This window comes from Cyclopterus lumpus, chromosome 10 (assembly GCF_009769545.1).
Source record: "Cyclopterus lumpus isolate fCycLum1 chromosome 10, fCycLum1.pri, whole genome shotgun sequence".
NCBI classification, from domain to species: domain Eukaryota; kingdom Metazoa; phylum Chordata; class Actinopteri; order Perciformes; family Cyclopteridae; genus Cyclopterus; species Cyclopterus lumpus.
The window spans coordinates 23,771,394-23,791,393 of NC_046975.1; the positions used below are offsets into that span (position 1 = coordinate 23,771,394).

The 20,000-nt window shown below is 41.9% G+C and overlaps 2 protein-coding genes across 5 annotated transcripts in view; both read right to left on the reverse strand.

Moving 5' to 3' along the window:
- LOC117737593 (RNA-binding protein 20-like) overlaps positions 1 to 11,688 on the reverse strand; it is a 16,453-nt gene extending 4,765 nt beyond the window's left edge. The window contains exons 1-20 of one of the 3 annotated variants that reach the window (XM_034543648.1): positions 11,506 to 11,688; positions 7,889 to 8,893; positions 7,269 to 7,816; positions 7,050 to 7,111; positions 6,728 to 6,766; positions 6,340 to 6,419; positions 6,213 to 6,244; positions 5,978 to 6,100; positions 5,551 to 5,676; positions 5,163 to 5,279; positions 3,739 to 3,863; positions 3,165 to 3,658; positions 2,893 to 2,995; positions 2,672 to 2,802; positions 2,507 to 2,586; positions 1,682 to 1,760; positions 1,565 to 1,593; positions 1,347 to 1,475; positions 730 to 860; positions 1 to 644 (exon numbers count right to left, since the gene is read on the reverse strand). The exon at positions 1 to 644 is cut by the window's left edge and continues 1,139 nt beyond it. In XM_034543648.1, coding sequence (XP_034399539.1) covers positions 1 to 644; positions 730 to 860; positions 1,347 to 1,475; positions 1,565 to 1,593; positions 1,682 to 1,760; positions 2,507 to 2,586; positions 2,672 to 2,802; positions 2,893 to 2,995; positions 3,165 to 3,658; positions 3,739 to 3,863; positions 5,163 to 5,279; positions 5,551 to 5,676; positions 5,978 to 6,100; positions 6,213 to 6,244; positions 6,340 to 6,419; positions 6,728 to 6,766; positions 7,050 to 7,111; positions 7,269 to 7,816; positions 7,889 to 8,870 — 4,054 coding nt within the window. In that variant the 5' untranslated portion in view covers positions 8,871 to 8,893; positions 11,506 to 11,688. Of the gene's footprint in view, positions 645 to 729; positions 861 to 1,346; positions 1,476 to 1,564; positions 1,594 to 1,681; positions 1,761 to 2,506; positions 2,587 to 2,671; positions 2,803 to 2,892; positions 2,996 to 3,164; positions 3,659 to 3,738; positions 3,864 to 5,162; positions 5,280 to 5,550; positions 5,677 to 5,977; positions 6,101 to 6,212; positions 6,245 to 6,339; positions 6,420 to 6,727; positions 6,767 to 7,049; positions 7,112 to 7,268; positions 8,894 to 11,505 lie in introns of all 3 variants that reach the window. The other 2 variants (XM_034543649.1, XM_034543647.1) reach the window with 2 other exon arrangements.
- Positions 11,689 to 13,017: 1,329 nt separating this feature from the next.
- The window catches only part of sqstm1 (sequestosome 1), a 7,141-nt gene continuing 158 nt past the window's right edge, over positions 13,018 to 20,000 (reverse strand). The window contains exons 1-8 of one of the 2 annotated variants that reach the window (XM_034543664.1): positions 19,867 to 20,000; positions 17,027 to 17,122; positions 16,261 to 16,556; positions 16,007 to 16,163; positions 15,828 to 15,896; positions 14,690 to 14,805; positions 13,514 to 13,709; positions 13,018 to 13,398 (exon numbers count right to left, since the gene is read on the reverse strand). The exon at positions 19,867 to 20,000 is cut by the window's right edge and continues 158 nt beyond it. In XM_034543664.1, the coding sequence (XP_034399555.1) occupies positions 13,235 to 13,398; positions 13,514 to 13,709; positions 14,690 to 14,805; positions 15,828 to 15,896; positions 16,007 to 16,163; positions 16,261 to 16,556; positions 17,027 to 17,122; positions 19,867 to 20,000 (1,228 nt within the window). In that variant the 3' untranslated portion in view covers positions 13,018 to 13,234. The remainder of the gene's footprint in view (positions 13,399 to 13,513; positions 13,710 to 14,689; positions 14,806 to 15,827; positions 15,897 to 16,006; positions 16,164 to 16,260; positions 16,557 to 17,026; positions 17,123 to 19,866) is intronic. The other variant, XM_034543665.1, reaches the window with a different exon arrangement.

Sequence of the window (20,000 nt, forward strand, 5' to 3'; positions counted from 1 at the left end):
CCTTCTCTTGAGTCTCTTTAGACAAGTCCTTCCCTTGAGTCTCTTTAGACGAGTATTTCTCTTGAGTCTCTTTAGACGAGTCTCTCTCTTTAGTCTCTTTGGATGAGTCTTTCTCTTGAGTGACTTTAGACCTGTCTTTCCCTTGAGTCTCTTTAAACAAGTCTTTCCCTTGAATCTCTTTAGACAAGCCTTTCTCTTTAGACGAGTCCTTCTCTTCAGACGAGTATTCCTCTTCAGTCTCTTTAGACAAGTCTCTCTCTTTAGTCTCTTTGGGCGAGTCTTTCTCTGGAGTCTCTTTTGACGTTGACTCTTTCTTTGGAGTCTTTTTAGACGTTGACTCTTTTTTTGGAGTCTTTTTAGACGTTGACTCTTTCTCTAGAGTCTCTTTAGATGTCGACTCTTGGGTATCGTGGGATGTTGACTCTCTCTCTTCAGTATCAGTCTTTTTAGAGGTCGACTCTTTCTCTCTCGTCCTTTTAGACATCGGCTCTTCCTCTGGAGTCTTCTTCAAGGACTCCTTGCTCCCCTGAGACGTCCGCTCATCAGATTCGTCCTCTTCTAGTCTCCTCCCCCTCCTCCTCCTCTTCCTGCTGCTTTCACTGCTGCCGTCTCTCCCCCCATCCTTGGGCCACCGAGTCGACTGCCTGTGAAGATAGGGAATCGGGGTTAATGACCACAGAGATCTGAACGTCGAACGGAAGAAACGGTGAAAGTTTGGGGGACTCTGACCCGTCGGGGAGACGATTGTATCGGTTGGAGAGGTATGCGTAGACTTTGTTGCCGTTGATGAAGCCGGGGTTATTCTTCAGCTCTCGGACGACTCTCAGAGCCTCAGAAGAAGTCGACATCTCGATGAAACCCTGAAACAGACGTCATCAAAATCAACTCCCATCGTGTTTCTCCTAATTCAAAAGACGTGTTCGGAAAATCTGACTATCTTTAGTATTAATTGTTGGTCGTTCAAACCTCACCATTGACGCGTATTGGGGGTTAACCCAGGGTAGACATGTTTCCGCAATCAACTAACATTAATTCATCAATAATCTCCACCATCTTCTTATAATTATAATTCTCAATAATGTTGAAACAACAAACAGAAAATCTAAAACATATACTTGTGGAACAATGACACAACAAACACATTACGGCCCCAAAATTAGGGCGACTCCTGGTCGCCGCCTGGGAAAAAAAACTAAACGTGGATATAAAGACGAGCAGAGCTCCTCAAAAAAACGTGAATATTACGCGGTCTTCAACGTGGGCCAGAATAATAATAAAATGTCCGATCGGCTGCATCAACACGGGCGACTTTGTGCGTTACTGGTAACAGAAGAAAAGGTTCTGACCGCTCTGCGTCCGCGGACCCAGTAGAACTTCACCGGCGTCCCGAAATCCGTCACCAGCTTCACGAAGTCGGCGTTCTTGTAGGGACCCAGCGGGAGGCTGAAGAAGGTAACCACTCGGGTGGACAACGGCTGCAAACAACAACAACAACAACAACAACATCAAGACACGTCCGACCAACAAAACAAACCGTTTAATGAAGTCGTTATTTCCTCCTCACTTTGGATTCATCTTCTTCGACTTCTTTATCTGCAACAAATCAAAACGGGGAAAGATTAAATGTTACATTTAATGAAATTACATTACAGTGTTTTCAGACCAGTTGCTCTGGGGTTACCTGTGTCATCAGACTGGTCTTCTCCCAGTTCGTCGAGAGTGATGCAGTCCTCCAGGTCTAAAGGGAAGTCTGGTTTCTCCTGCAGACCACACACACACACACACACACACACACACACACACACACACGTCAAATACTTCAAGTAGTAGTATACCTAATGCTACTACATCCTGTCTACTTTCATCTGTTGCAATCAGAAAGCCGACCAGCTGACTTTTAATGGGAAAACGCGACGAATTAAATAATAACATTTTTATTTTTACTGGTTTCTCTCGTCTACACAAGAGTTTCACCCTCCGCTTCCTCACAGAAATAAAACCAGCTACTGTAGTTAATCTAATCTAAACTTATTTAGCCGGTCGTGAGTTTAAAATAAGTGTCTCGACTTTATCTCCTCACACCAGACACCAGTCTAAAATCTATTGGTCAAACTGGTCCCAGTTACTGGAGGTTGAAGCCACGACGGTCGACCGACCGACGAGCGGCTTTCTGCTTCAGTTTCAGTGACACGGTAACAAAAGATTGTGTTTTTATTGCTAAGAAAAATCTTGGCATTAGTAGTTTTAATGACGCATTTTAAGCAGCTAGATTTGGGAAGATACAACACGTCATAAAACCTCTATAATTTTAAAAGTGTCTCATTAAAAACTACACACATAGTGATAGTGTTTACATCCACCTTCGTACCCAATACTCCCATTTACTGACTAGAGCTTGAACGCATCCTAATGCAAGTCAATGGCGCCTCTGGACGTTAACGAGAAGGCTTTAAAATGGCAGTAAAACGTTATTTCACATATTAAAAGTATGAAGCTGTGTCTCTACCTCGTCCTCCGCTTCCTTCTTTATCTCCATCACTCTCTCCCGATCGTGAGCCTCTTCATCCTTCGCTTCCTCCTCTTCATCTAAAACAAACAGAAATCAGTTTCTTCAAAGTCCGTCTCCGGTTTTCCTTTTTCCAGAAACATCTGAGGATTCATTCCTTCCTACCTTCTTTCGGTGAGTCTGTTCTCTCTGCGGGACGGTCCTCTTCCTCTTCCTCTTCATCGTCCAGAGCTTCGTCCTCCAGACTCTCTCCGATCACCTCCATCCCCTCGATGTCGCTTTCCTCTGCAGACGACCTGCAGGCGATCGCCATCACAGGTTAAACTAGTGAAGTATATAACCATCTATCTAAAGAATGATTGACGTCACAAACAGGAAGCACTCACTCTTCCTCCTCCTCCTCCTCCGCCTCTTCCTCAGTGGCTGCTTTGTCTTCAGGTTTGGAGTCTTGGACAGAAGCCGGATCCGGATCAGTCCTGGACTCAGAGTCTGAGGAGAAAAGGAGACATTTATCAAAATAATTTTTTCATTTTAAATGAAAAAACTTCACAGACACACACACACACACGCACACGTGCACGCGCACGCACACGCACACGCACACATGCACGCGCACACGCACACGCACACGCGCACACACACACACACACACTCTCACCAGTCGCCGTCTCTGTTTTCTCCGGCACAATCGACTTTTCTCTTGATCTGGACCTGGTCCCTCTGCTGGACCTGGATCTGGTGCGTCTCTCTTTTGTGGACTTTTCTCTGGATTTAGACCTGGTCCTGGTCCTGGTCGCCTTGTCTCTAGACCTGGACCGCCCCTCTCTGCTGGACTTCTCTCTAGATCCGGACTTGGTTCTTGTACTTGTCTCTGTCGTGGACTTTTCTCTGGTTTTGGTCGTGTTTTCCCTGCTGGATTTATCTCTGGACCTGGACCTCTCCTCTTTGCTGGACTTGTCTTTAGCTGCATCTCTGGATCTGGACCTGGTTCTCTTTTCGGAGCTGGATTTCTCTCCTTTCTCCTCCTCCTTCCCCCTGTCCTCCCTGATCCTCCTCTTTCTCTTCGTCTCGTCGTCATTCTCTCGGCTGGAGCTCCGCCTCCTTTTGGTGGGAGGCGTGTCCTCTTCGTACCTCTTAGCTGCAGCGACCCGCCTGCAGGAACAAGGACGATTGTCACGGATCAATAAGTCAGGGATCAGAATCAGCTGATCGATCAGGTGGATCGTACTCACATGAGGCTCTTGAACTCTCCAGAGAAAGACACTTTGATGGACGAGTTGTTGATCGTCAGAGTTTTGGAGGAATAATAATCCACCAACTTCTGAGCATCGGGACTATTTTTCATCTCCACGAAGGCCTGAAATACAACTGGTGTTAGAATACAGTACTACATACGGTACGGTACTACAGTAGGGTACTACATACGGTACGGTACTTCAGTACAGTACTACATACGGTACGGTACTACAGTACAGTACTGCATATGGTACGGTACTACAGTACAGTACTGCATATGGTACGGTACTACAGTACTACATACGGTACGGTACTACAGTACAGTACTACATACGGTACGGTACTACAGTACAGTACTACATATGGTACGGCACTTCAGTACGGTACTACAGTAGGGTACGGTACTACAGTACTACATACGGTACGGTACTACAGTACAGTACTACATACGGTACGGTACTACAGTACGGTACTACATACGGTACGGTACTACAGTACTACATACGGTACGGTACTACAGTACAGTACTACATACGGTACGGTACTACAGTACAGTACTACATATGGTACGGTACAACAGTAGGGTACTGCATACGGTACGGTACTACAGTAGGGTACTGCATACGGTACGGTACTTCAGTACAGTACTACATACGGTACGGTACTTCAGTACAGTACTACATACGGTACGGCACTACATTAGGGTACTACATATGGTACGGTACAACAGTAGGGTACTGCATACGGTACGGTACTTCAGTAGGGTACTGCATACGGTACGGTACTTCAGTACAGTACTACATACGGTACGGTACTACATATGGTACGGTACTACAGTAGGGTACTGCATACGGTACGGTACTTCAGTACAGTACTACATACGGTACGGTACTACATATGGTACGGTACTACAGTAGGGTACTGCATACGGTACGGTACTACAGTAGGGTACTGCATACGGTACTACAGTAGGGTACTACATACGGTACGGTACTACAGTAGGGTACGGTACTACAGTAGGGTACTACATACGGTACTACAGTAGGGTACTACATACGGTACGGTACTACAGTAGGGTACTGCATACGGTACGGTACTACAGTACAGTACTACATACGGTACGGTACTACAGTAGGGTACTGCATACGGTACGGTACTTCAGTACAGTACTACATACAGTACGGTACTACAGTAGGGTACGGTACTACAGTAGGGTACTACATACAGTACGGTACTACAGTAGGGTACTGCATATGGTACGGTACTACAGTAGGGTACGGTACTACAGTAGGGTACTACATACGGTACGGTACTACAGTAGGGTACTGCATACGGTACGGTACTACAGTAGGGTACTGCATATGGTACGGTACTACAGTACAACAACGGACCCAACGGGACCAGGACCACTTCGCCTCACCGTCGACGGCAGGAACAGGAAGTACAGCGGCGAGCCGAAGCGCTTGACAGCGGCTAAGAGATCCGATTGGCTGTCGTCTCCCGCCGGAGCCGGAGAGAAGCTCACCACCCGAGAACTCTGTGAGGGGAAACGGGGAACGAGGTGTTTCATTTAACAGCGGACCAATCAAAAGGTCGCTGAGGTCACGGGGTCAAGGGCACGCGTCCGTCCCTCGTCTCCATCTCCATCTCGGCTCCGCCCCCTTCAGCCGGAGAGCATTTACGCTTTTGTTTCGTTTACGGTTTCTTTGCGAACTTCACAAAAGTTGTGTGTACATCCGGCGGTAGTTTTTCAAACTAAAATGGCGTCTGTAACATTTTCAAAACGTCTCCACCCATCTAGCGTCTACCTGGAGGAAGTTGAAGGTGTTGGAGATGGTGAACTCCATCCTCCCTCCGTTCACGGTGGGAGGAGAGTTCTCGTGGTGCTTCACCAAGTCCTTGGCCTGGTCGATGGTCCCCAGCTCCACAAACGCCTGCAGGGTTCACAACAGATGCGAGTTATGTTTCAGTGAGCAGCTCGTTTTTGTCTGAAGTCGACGTTTAGACTCAAACGTGAAGCGACTCGCTCAATACAAACAGAGCCCAGTGGTTCAATAACGATCGAGGGTCACTCGCTCTTCTCTGGACTGGAAATAAAATATATATCCAAAGTCCAAACTAGGTTTGAGGCCTATGGGGGGGGGACACTGGAGAACCGGAGTGGGGGGGTCCGTTACAGTAATCACTGAAGGGGAGAAGGAGGACAACAGCTGATTGGTCGAGTAAAAGACTCACCAGAGACGGGAACATGAGGACCGTGACGATCTTTCCAAACGGTTCAGTCAGCTTCCTGAGGTACGCCTCGTCCACGGACTGAGCCGGAAACCTCACACACACCACTTTGCTTTTCTCTGACGCCTGACAGGATCACACACACACACACACACACACACACACACACACAGTTTGTTATTTAAGGAGCACACAGACACACTAAACGTTTGTGCTTTCTGATTTTCCGAATCTTTACCTTGATTGGGTTTTTTTTATACGACGGTAGGTCTGTTAAACACAGAAAACAACAGATGTTATATATAACATTATATGTCATAATAAGTCATAATAAGAGGGGTGACATAATGAACGGATGTCTTTACTGGAGGAGCTCTGATTGGCCGTCTGTGGCTGCTGGGCGGTCTTTCCTTCATCATTCTTCTGCTCCGATTGGTCGTCGGGCCTTAAATGAAAAGATGTGAACCTCTTTATTAGAACTACATGAATGGAGGCTGTTACGACAGCATGTGAGGGACTTTTTAGGTTAAAAGTAATTAAATAAATATGAATTATGGAGCAGGGGAGGGGGGTAATATAGAAAATAGGAAATATCGTAAATGTATTCAACGTTTTGTCTTTAAAATGTAGCCCTTTGATCTCAGACGTGTTTTTGTGGCTCTTAATACGCCGTGGTCGTTCTTTCCCACAGTCTTTGTGGACATGAGCACTGGTTGTTGTTGTTGTTGTTGTTGTAGTGGCGTCAACACTGACCTGTTGATGGTCTCCAAGCGACAGTCCCAGTTAGGAAACCTGCAGAAGAAACGGGACGTAGATATTGAAACGGAAACAAAAGATCGTCAAGAAACTCCCAAAACTTCAAATGTTCAATTCACACACAAAACTAAATACTTTAACAGATTTATTCTCGTCCTTCCGGACTCAGATGAATCAATTCTTGAATCAAATGTTGAAATATCACGATATGAAGATTCTTAATAGTTGCTTATCCTCGTTTGGTCACATGTGATGTGTTCGAGGACCTTTGGAAAGATGACAATCTGAAGCTAAAGCAGGCGAAGTGAGAGAAACTTACTGCTGCAGCATGCCGAGCTGTCCGTCTGCATGGTGAGGCCCGTTTATGTGTTTGATCCACACCTGAAACACAAGAAGACACGGCACCGTCAATGAATCCGCCTCGCTGGACGGCGTCGACCTGACGGCTGCAGCAGCTGCATGCAACTCCCACCCCACCCCCTACACCCCTCCCCCATCTGACTCTGTAGAGAGAGGTTTGTTGAGGAGGTGTACTTACCTTCTCTGACATCACAGTGATATCACACAGAGAGCACGAGTACGGGAACCCCGGAGGAGACGTCCCGTGGAAGTCCAGAGCTTCTTTCTTTGAGGGCAACGAGAAGGAAGCGGAGGAGGAGGCGGTGGAGGAGGCGGCGGCGGGGCGGCTGCTGCTGCTGATGGAGGAGCTCCCAGACTCATAGCGCGCCCCACGAGTTTTTGGTTGGTGCTCTTCGGGATGAGGCGCCGACATGTGACCAGATGGTTCCGGCTGAGAGAACCGGGAAGCACGAGTTCTCTTGGGTCTTCCTGCAGAGCTGAAAGAGGGTCGGTTCTGAGAGGACGCCGGATCGGTGTCTCTGCCTGTCTTACCGTACCTAGAGGGTCCTGTTCCGTGGTTGTAGTCCTGAGAGAGCACTGGACCGGTGTCTCTGCCCTTCTTGCCATGAACAGAAGGTCCTGGTCTGTGGTTGTAGTCTTGAGAGGACACTGGACTGGCATCACCATAGTGAGAGTGTCCTGGTCTGTAGTTGTAGTCCTGGGAGGAAAGTGGACCTGCGTCTCTACCTGTCTTGTCATAATCAGAAGGTCCTGGTCTGTGGTTGTAGTCTTGAGAGGACACTTGACTAGTGTCTCTACCTGTCTTGTCATAATCAGAAGGTCCTGGTCTGTGGTTGTAGTCTTGAGAGGACACTTGACTAGTGTCTCTACCTGTCTTGCCATAATCAGACGGTCCTGGTCTGTGGTTGTAGTCTTGAGAGGACACTTGACTAGTGTCTCTACCCGTCTTGCCATAGTCAGACGGTCCTGGTCTGTGGTTGTAGTCTTGAGAGGACACTTGACTAGTGTCTCTACCCGTCTTGCCATAATCAGAAGGTCCTGGTCTGTGGTTGTAGTCTTTAGAGGACACTTGACTGGTGTCTCTGCCCTTCTTGCCATAATCAGAAGGTCCTGGTCTGTGGTTGTAGTCCTGAGAGAACACTGGACTGGCGTCTCTGCCCATCTTACCATTATCAGAGGGTCCTGGTCTGTAGTTGTAGTCCACCTCAAAGCTGGAGATCGACAACAATGACGGTAGCTCTTTTCTGACCGAGGTGCAGGTCCTGGGATTCCCCCAGCGGTCAAGCTCAGATGAAAGAGGACCAGGTGTTACCTGGTCTAGAGGGTACTGGAGCGGCTGACCGCGGGGATGATCCCGGCCGCCGGCGGTGGGGTTGGCGGCGGGACGACGGGAGTAGCTCGGGGCATAAGAAGAAGAAGAGGAGTAAGAAGGAGAAGGAGTATCGGGGGTGAAAGGTTTGACGGTGCCCCGTTTTCCTTTGATCTGCTTGAGGACTCGAGGCAGCGACTCGACGGTGAGGACGTCTTCGGGAAGTTCGGCCAGCAGCGCCAGGTCGGCGGGCTCCAGGCCGCAGCTGTCCAGTATGCCGAGGGCGCCGTCCTGCGACCACTGGGCCCCTCTGGAGGAAAAGGACGAGGGCGGGTGGGGCGCGGAGAAGGACTCCCGAGGCGGCCTGTAAAAATCGCCGGCCGGCCGGCGGCCCATAGAGCCAGAAGGTCCGGGATCGGGTCGGTGATCGGAGTTGGACGGAGGCGGTCTGTAGGGGTAGTTGTGCGACATGGTGGAAACGCTCGGGGCGTCTTCTGCAGACAGAAGGTGTCAGGGAAGACAGGAGATGTAAAATCTGACTTACAGAGGCGTGGGAAAAAAAGGACAGGGATGGTTCGCGTTGAGAGGAAAACAATGAACACGAGAAAGGGGGGGACGGCCTCTTTGTAACAGGAGACACCAAGAAGATGAACAAGCAACTAAACCGCTCCCCAAAGTGTTACTAAAGTCACCAAATCCACCATCATTCGACAACGAGAAGAGAAGAAAAATACCTACCACAGTATTCTTAAAAAGGTAGCTGTGTCTGACTAAAGAGTTAAGTATATTTATTATAATATATATTAAATTACAGTCAAGAGATAAATTCCATCAATATATGTCTGTTAATATCAGCTCTTTGCAGATTTGAACAAAAAGACAAGTCATAACGTAGATATATCATTCATGTGACTAAGGGTCTCAAAGCGTACCTCGCAAATCTGTCAAAATACATCAAAATGTGCGGCCTGATCGGGAATCGTGTGCTATGACTTTTCTAAGAGATCGGACCGGCGCTTAGCCCCCAAAACGGCGAGAAATTGTCCCGTTCACTTGAATGGGGTTTCGGAAGAGAAAACGCTAATCTTTGTGCCCACACTGTGTCGCCATACGTTAAGGTAGAGAAATGATTTAAAGTTTAAAACGTTAACAAAAGGATGGAGCTTATTTGCCCAATTGGACATTTTTTCATAGCTAGCACAGTTTAGACGGAATCTTTGTTCAGGTTTCAGAAGATGTCTGAGCTGTTTATAATGTGTGTGTGACGGATTGTTCAGCTCTAGAGTGACAGAGCCAACTGCCAGAGTGAGAGAGAGCAACCGAAAGTCCTACAAGTCTCTCAATTCTCACTCTTTTTACACCATTTATGGATCAAAACGTAGGGATTCTTGTGGCGGTCCTCACATGTGTCGATGGAATCCACGATGTTTCCCACATCTGTCAGGAGAACCCTCAACAAGGGAGCAAGTCTTACTCTCTGCCCCATTCGACTCCATTATAAAACCAGAGCCAGATTTTCTTTCTTTAAAGAAGTGGGAGCACTTTGTAAACTGTGATTAAGCCGTCATATCTAAACCCAAAAACACATTCAAGGACACGTACACGTTCACAAAAGCCTTCAGCCTCTCCTAACGCCGACACTTTTGTGATCAGAGTTATGGTTTTCTGTGACATTCCACATTTCGACAGGTTCTTTTTCATGAAATACCAGATTAGTCAGACACACAGCTGCTTCACATGAGCTAATCAGGGCAGCTTAACCAACACATGCCCTCTCACCATGGCAACCAGTGATACACATAGAGGCAGTGTGAAGTTTGAGAGAACCAAAGACACACACACACAAACACACACAGATTCTCATTTATAGTACGTAGTGGGGTCAGCGCTGCAGAGGAGAGATATGGAAATGTGGGTGTGTCTCTGTGTCCACTGATACACACACAGGAAGGAAGGAAACAAGGAAGGAAGGAAGAGAAGAGAAGAGAAGGAAGTAAGCCAGGCAAGGTAATCTCAGAGGGAAACATTGTACTTTACTGTACTACATCTCAGAGGTACATATTGTACTTTACTGTACCACATCTCAGAGGTACATATTGTACTTTACTGTACTACATCTCAGAGGTACACATTGTACTTTACTGTACTACATCTCAGAGGTACATATTGTACTTCACTGTACCACATCTCAGAGGTACACATTGTAATTTACTACATCTCAGATACATATTGTACTTTACTGTACTACATATCAGGTACATATTGTACTTTACTGTACTACATACCAGGTAGATATTGTACTTTACTGTACTACATATCAGGTACATATTGTACTTTACTGTACTACATATCAGGTACATATTGTACTTTACTGTACTACACCTCAGGTACATATTGTACTTTACTGTACTGTACTACAGCTCAGATACATATTGTACTTTACTGTACTACATATCAGGTACATATTGTACTTTACTGTACTACATATCAGGTACATATTGTACTTTACTGTACTACATATCAGGTACATATTGTACTTTACTGTACTACATATCAGGTACATATTGTACTTTACTGTACTACATATCAGGTACATATTGTACTGTACTGTACTACAGCTCAGATACATATTGTACTTTACTGTACTACATATCAGGTACATATTGTACTTTACTGTACTACATACCAGGTACATATTGTACTTTTTGCTGTACCACATCTCAGAAGTAAATACACTTTAATGCAGGAATAAAATTAATCCAGTGTTGAAGGTAAAACCCCGACAGGGAACATTTTAAAGCACTATGCTTCTCCTAGTACATTGTGGTGAGTCATGTCACGTGACACGTTTACTTAAGTCACGTCTTGAATGGCGGATGTTTGCCTGCGGAGGGATATTGACACAGTGATGACGATAGTTGTGCTCATTCCCTCTTCTGTGAACTACAGACGCAACGCAACACGTATTTAACACACGAAACAAGCTCGCAGAAGCATCCGCGTGAACGTCACACCTGTATACTGTGTGTGACGCGTTCAAAGACTTGTTAGAATGAGGATCACAAACAACAACAACAACAATAACAGAAACAAACAGCGGACTTACCTCAAAGTAAACACCGAATCGTGTCGCGTAACCGTCGCGGTAGCTTTCTAACGTCAGCCGGTAAAAAAGCTCCGGTGTGAAAACGATGTTTAAAAGAAGACGAATGCTGAAAGTCGTCGAGCTGTTTGTGTGAAGCTAGCTAGCTAGCTATGCGCCATCTTTCTTTTTCTTCTTCGAGTTTTGTTCACCGCCACCTGTCGGTGTGGAGGTGGTACTGCGATTTAAATTGTTAATTTAGTAGAATAAAGTGCAAGAAAACATTTAATTAAATTCTTATTAAATCTTATTGTTAAATATATTTGCTGGTTTTGTTTTACATCTTATTTATATATTTTTTAATACAGCAACATGTTCACATTCACTTGTTCGTGTGTTGAATCCTAATTTGTACTTTCATTTTATTTATTTTTCTACATTAACTTTTATTGTAATTATTGTTATTTTAGTGTATTTCTACACTATATCAAAGTACATTTTAAGCCAATGATGAGTCCTTAAATAGGTATCTATAAAATATGTGTGTGTATATATATATAAAAATATCAATATAGATATATATATATTTAGTGTGTATTATCATAGTATATTTTAAGCCCATGTTAAGTCCTTAAAGTGGTATATTCTTTTTATATATATATGTGTATATATACTGTATATTCCGAGATTATTTCTATAGGGTTGCACAACAAAATGCAGACGAAGTCCTAGTTTGCAACACAAGAAAAAACAAAGAAAACCACTAGGAGGTGCTGTGGGACTATTCTTCAGAGCAGAGGTCTGGTAGTTCGGCCGCTGACCACTAGGAGGTGCTGTGGGACTATTCTTCAGAGCAGAGGTCTGGTAGTTCGGCCGCTGACCACTAGGAGGTGCTGTGGGACTATTCTTCAGAGCAGAGGTATGGTAGTTCGGCCGCTGACCACTAGGAGGTGCTGTGGGACTATTCTTGTGTCAAAGTAAAAATGGTAAAATCTATTTTTATTCTCATTAATCTTGAACATTTTCTGATGTTCAGTTTTTAGTAAACACTTAATTTATCTGTCAAGTTGATAAATTAACAATTTTACTTTAATCATCCCGTAGTTTCAAATATTAAAACGTGAGAGCCACTGTGTTAAAATTAATTAATACATAATAGTAATATGTATTGTGCTAATTAAAAAAGACAATTGAAAAGGGAAATAAAGTATAAAATGAAAAGAATTTAAAAGAATACATAATTCTGTCTGATATAAACTTAAACTGTTGGGTTAAAAGTTTAATTATTATCAATTTCCATGCAGCTGTTATGATTTCTGTGTGTATTTATGGTTTAAAGCAATATATTGTCTCGTTGGGTGAATCTGGAGATTAATTAAAGTATTACGGATCTCTTGATTAAATCTAAAATCACTCCACAGTGTTGAGAAATATTAAATATTATATGCTTTAAAAAAAATGGTTTAAAAAACCCATAAAACAGGAACCTGAATTGTATATATTTAACAGCAAAAACATTTATATTTTGACTCAAGACCACAGATTCATGTTTTTAATTGCTCAGATTAACAGAAAACTGCAGTACAGCAATCAACGAGACAAAGTATTGATTATAACAATGAATGATGATAGTAGAACTTAAAAAGGACAGATTGGAAACTCAGGATTACGAGGGAACGAGAAGAACACCCGGCCGTAGTATAAATCATCCGTTTAGATGTTCTTCAGTGTCGATGACATCACGATGACGTCATCAGGGCTGGAGAGGGCGGGGCTGTTTGGCGTACTGGATGGCGTCGAGCGCGGCGCCGATATCGAAGTCTTTGGCCTGGAGGAGACGCGTCAACCAGCCGCCTTCATCGGTGAAACCCATCGACAGCATGAGAGACAGAGACTCCACCAGGCGGGGGTCCGCCTCTGTTGGGGGGGGGGGGGAGACGACGTCAAGGAACATGGTCTTGACCAATCATGGGGCTGGAAGAGGTGCTGCTCATAAAGGGGGAGTGGGGGGTTGGGGGGTCTGTGGTCTTACCTTGAGGCAGGTGCGGGTACACAGCCGCCTCCCTCAGACCTGTGGGACCCTGCTGTCCCGACAGAGGACCCTGGTCCTGGTCCTGGTCCTGGTCCTGGTCCTGGTCTCCGGGCTGCAGGGACTGTAGCTCTCCGGTGGAGGGGTCGACTTCTTTGGGGCTCAGGTGAGTCCACTCCTCGTCAGAGTCTTTGCACACCTACACAGCGTAGACTGGGTCAGGTTTACTGGTTACAGCGGTGGGACAGGGTCTGAGATTTAGACCGGAGGGTCTGATCCAGTCCCGCAGGTGTATTTATTAATATAGAGTATTTGTTGTATGGTCATTAAGGTCTGATCCAGTCCTACAGGTGTATTTATTAATATAGAGTATTTGTTATCTGGTCATTAAGGTCTGATCCAGTCCTACAGGTGTATTTATTAATATAGAGTATTTGTTATCTGGTCATTAAGGTCTGATCCAGTCCTACAGGTGTATTTATTAATATAGAGTATTTGTTATCTGGTCATTAAGGTCTGATCCAGTCCTACAGGTGTATTTATTAATATAGAGTATTTGTTATCTGGTCATTAAGGTCTGATCCAGTCCTACAGGTGTATTTATTAATATAGAGTATTTGTTATCTGGTCATTAAGGTCTGATCCAGTCCTACAGGTGTATTTATTAATATAGAGTATTTGTTATCTGGTCATTAAGGTCTGATCCAGTCCTACAGGTGTATTTATTAATATAGAGTATTTGTTATCTGGTCATTAAGGTCTGATCCAGTCCTACAGGTGTATTTATTAATATAGAGTATTTGTTGTATGGTCATTAAGGTCTGATCCAGTCCTACAGGTGTATTTATTAATATAGAGTATTTGTTGTATGGTCATTAAGGTCTGATACAGTCCTACAGGTGTATTTATTAATATAGAGTATTTGTTATCTGGTCATTAAGGTCTGATCCAGTCCTACAGGTGTATTTATTAATATAGAGTATTTGTTATCTGGTCATTAAGGTCTGATCCAGTCCTACAGGTGTATTTATTAATATAGAGTATTTGTTGTATGGTCATTAAGGTCTGATCCAGTCCTACAGGTGTATTTATTAATATAGATTAATTGTTTATCGTCAGACAGGATTGATTGATGTACCCAGTGTTGCCTGGACAACATCACACAGGTGGTGAACTGACCTTTGACCCCTCACCGCTGGCTCCGCCCACCTCTGGCTCCACCCCCCCGCTCTGAGGAAGAGGGGTCACCTTTGACCTCTGGCCATCGTGCTCCACATCGATGTCGACGTCAATACCTGCAGACACACACTTAGGTTTAGACTCAGGCTATGGAAGAGCAGGGCTGAAATAACAATAACAATATAAAATTAATTATATAGCATAATAATACAAATCTCACTACGTATCATTTGTAAAAATTTACTTGGGATTAAATTGCGCAATTATTTCAAACTCATATCTTACACAATGTATTATTATTATTATGATATAAAATAAATAGTCAAGTGCTCACTGTGTGTGTGTTTATAATATAAATAATCATTTTAATTAATAGTGAAGAGGCTGCTTGTTTAGATTTGGTTTTTTTCTAAAAGTCCCACTATCATAAACAAACCTTTTTAAAAGGATAAAAGATTCAAATGGGATAGAAAATATATATATATATATATATATATATATATATATATATATATATATTAAAAGGTAACAATACACCTAAAACAAATCAAATAAATGATCAAAATGGTTAAATTGGAGCATTAGGGCAACAGGAGAACACAGTTAAAAGAAACTACAGGTTTAGGTTTAGGTTCAGGTTTAGGCTCAGGCTTAGGCTCAGGTTTAGGTTTAGGCTCAGGTTTAGGTTTAGGTGCAGGTTCAGGCTCAGGTTCGGGTTTAGGCTCAGGCTCAGGTTTAGGTTTAGGTGCAGGCTCAGGTTCAGGCTCAGGTTTAGGTTCAGGCTCAGGCTTAGGTGCAGGCTCAGGTTTAGGTTTAGGCTCAGGTTTAGGTGCAGGCTCAGGTTTAGGCTCAGGTTCGGGTTTAGGCTCAGGCTCAGGTGTAGGTGCAGGCTCAGGTTCAGGCTCAGGCTTAGGCTCAGGTTTAGGCTCAGGCTTAGGCTCAGGTTTAGGTTCAGGCTCAGGCTCAGGCTCAGGTTTAGGCTCAGGCTTAGGCTCAGGTTTAGGTTCAGGCTCAGGCTCAGGCTCAGGTTTAGGCTCAGGTTTAGGCTCAGGCTTAGGCTCAGGTTCAGGCTCAGGCTCAGGCTCAGGTTTAGGTTTAGGCAATAAGAGCTCTTTCATTCCACTCTGACATCACTTACCCAGCGGGTTCAACAAAGCCGCTACGCCCTCGCCAATGTTCATCAGGAAGTCCACGTTGGCCTGTGAGGCTGCACACAGAGGTCAGAGGTCAGAGGTCAGGGATAATGTCATCGATGAGAAGAAGTCACTGGTGATTTCATGTCAGTTTTTAAAAAAAAATGAGATTATTAACACTGACCAGAGGGGGCGCTGCGGTCGGCGGCAGGTTCGGAGGTTTCGGTCTTGTCCTGATCCAGATCCTGGTCCTGGTCCTGGTCTTGAGCGGGGTTCAGGTTCATGTTCTGGTTCCACATGCAGTGTCGCATCCTTTTCATCCACTTCCCTCGAGGAAACCACTGCAGAATTAATATCATACATTTAATGTAAAGAACATTTTAGCGAAGAGGCTCGTGACCTCACGACGTCGCCGCCCCTTCCCATGATGCACCTCACCTGCAGCGGGTGCCAGATGGGCAGCAGCGGGTGCTCGGTGTGCGTCCCCCGAGCCTGGCAGGACGAGCACAGGTCGTAGTTGGGACACACCGAACACTTGAAGCGCGTTCCCACCACGGGGCCCTCGCAGCCGTCGCAGGTGACGTCGCGGTGCAGCGGCGGCGAGGCCAGGTGAGGGGGAGGAGCCTGGTGGGGGAAGGGGCCGTGAGGAGCTCCGGGTGGAGGAGGAGGAGGGTGGCCGAAGGTGAAGGGAGGGAAGGCGTGAATAGGGAAGTCCCGACGATTCTCCTTCTTTTCTAAAAGGAGTTCAATAAAACTTTATTAGAACCAACCAATCAAACAGTTAAAGGCTTTGATCTGTTATATCCTACTTTATTATTATTATTATTATTATTACATATTAGCACAAATATGTGTTACTTTGCGTAATCGATTATTAATTGGATAAAAAGTATGTCTTCTTGTACAAGGCTTTTAATTTGTCTTTATTTCCTAGTGAGCTTCAGTTTAAGTTCAGATGAGGTTCAGATGAGCTTAGCGTGGAGTTCAGATGAGGTTCAGATGAGCTTAGCGTGGAGTTCAGATGAGGTTCAGATGAGCTTAAAGTGAAGTTCAGATGAGGTTCAGATGAGCTTAGCGTGGAGTTCAGATGAGGTTCAGATGAGCTTAAAGTGAAGTTCAGATGAGGTTCAGATGAGCTTAGCGTGGTGTTCAGATGAGGTTCAGATGAGCTTAGCGTGGAGTTCAGGTGGTTGTGCGTTGGTACCTCTGATGAACAGGCGGAAGGTGGCATCCTTCATGCAAGTCAGACCCATCATCAGTTCGTCGTCAGAGGAAAACGCCACCAGGTCGTCATCTTCATCTGAAACATATAAAAGACATTTATAACACAATCCGTCTAAAACAAGTTTATCTCTGCAACCACGTGGGCTATTTTAATAACGTTGGTGTTATAATAAAGGGAACACTAGTGAGATTTGACCAGATGAGAATCCGTTATATACGTTACTGGTGCAGAGTAAAGTAAGCTGGCACACAGCCAGAATGAACAACAGAAAATAAGAAAAAGCCGGTAGAGCAAAGACCATCGGAGACCCGTAACGTTGTGCGAGAACTAACGGTTATTTCCAACCGTGGTGGACGGCTGTTTCTATGGAGACAAGCCACGCCCCCTCCCCATTCCTGCCCACCTGCATGCTGCTGCTCTGGCAGCACTGGAAGCGGAAGTTATCGAGACGGAGTCGGTGGAACTCCCCGAGCTGTGTGAGCCTACGGGTGATGTTATGAACCCAAACACCAGGGCGTTAGATGTTATGACGTTTATGGGATGTCCACAACAAGTATAAAGCAGAACTAGTGGTTATTTATTCCGTGTTGAACGGCGGAGATAACTGTTTTTACCGAGACAAGCCACGCCCCCTTTTCCTGCGGTTTATAGACAAGTGCGTCTTATTTATGTACAATTTCTTTTTTCTTTTAAAAATTAGCAGGTGCGGCCTATAGATAGGTGCGCTCTATAGTCCGGAATTTACGGTACCTGTTACCTGTGCATGTTCTGGCACAGTTCTGTTGAATAAAGGGTTGGAAATTAATGCTTTTTGTTTTATTATCCGATTCATCGATTAATCAAACAAATAATCGACAGATTAATCGATTATTAAAATAATCGTTAGTTGCAGCCCTAATATATATATATATATATATATATATATATATATATATATATATATATATATATATATATATATATATATATATATTTCTACACATGTTAAATAATGATTATATATTTCTACATATGTTAAATAATGATTATATATATATATATATATATGTATACATATGTTGAATAATGATTATATATATGTATACACATGTTGAATAATGATTATATATATATGTATACATATGTTAAATAATGATTAGATATATTTCTACATATTTTATATAATGATTTTATATATATATATATATATATATATATATATATATTTCTACATATGTTATACAATGATTATATACACGTATACATGTGTTAAATAATGACTATATATATATATATATATTTCTACACATGTTAAATAATGATTATATATATATATATATATATATATATATATTTCTACATATGTTATATAATGATTATATATTTCTACATATGTTAAATAATGATTATATATATATATATATATATATGTATACATATGTTGAATAATGATTATATATATGTATACACATGTTGAATAATGATTATATATATATGTATACATATGTTAAATAATGATTAGATATATTTCTACATATTTTATATAATGATTTTATATATATATATATATATTTCTACATATGTTATACAATGATTATATACACGTATACATGTGTTAAATAATGACTATATATATATATATATATATTTCTACACATGTTAAATAATGATTATATATATATATATATATATATATATATATATTTCTACATATGTTATATAATGATTATATATTTCTACATATGTTAAATAATGATTATATATATATATATATATATGTATACATATGTTGAATAATGATTATATATATGTATACACATGTTGAATAATGATTATATATATATGTATACATATGTTAAATAATGATTAGATATATTTCTACATATTTTATATAATGATTTTATATATATATATATTTCTACATATGTTATACAATGATTATATACACGTATACATGTGTTAAATAATGACTATATATATATATATATATTTATACACATGTTAAATAATGATTATATATATATATTTAAACATATGGTATATAATGATTATATACATGTATACATATGTTATATAATGACTATATATATATTTATAAATATGTTAAATAATGATTATAAATATATTTCTACATATGTTAAATAATGATATATATATATTTACACATATGTTATACAATGATTATATACACGTATACATGTGTTAAATAATGACTATATATATATATATATTTAAACATATGTTATATAATGATTATATGCATGTATACATATGTTATATAATGACTATATATATATTTATAAATATGTTAAATAATTATTATAAATATATTTCTACATATGTTAAATAATGATTATAAATATATTTCTACATATGTTAAATAATGATATATATATATTTATACACATGTTAAATAATGATATATATATATATATATATATTTAAACATATGTTATACAATGATTATATACACGTATACATGTGTTGAATAATGAGTATATATATATATATATATATATATATTTATACACATGTTGAATAATGATATATATATATTTAAACATATGTTATACAATGATTATATACACGTATACATGTGTTGAATAATTAGTATATACATATATATATATATATATATATTTATACACATGTTAAATAATGATATATATGTATTTAAACATATGTTATACAATGATTATATACACGTATACATGTGTTGAATAATGAGTATATATATATATATATATATTTATACACATGTTGAATAATGATATATATATATTTAAACATATGTTATACAATGATTATATACACGTATACATGTGTTAAATAAAGAGTACCTTTATAGTACATGTTGATGTTCTTCAGGTGAGTAAACACGGTCGTGGTTTTCCGGTTCAGGTACTCGAAGCTGGAGGAAACGTCCTGGTCCACCGTGAACCTCCGGACCTCTCTCACCGCCTCGTCTTTCCCC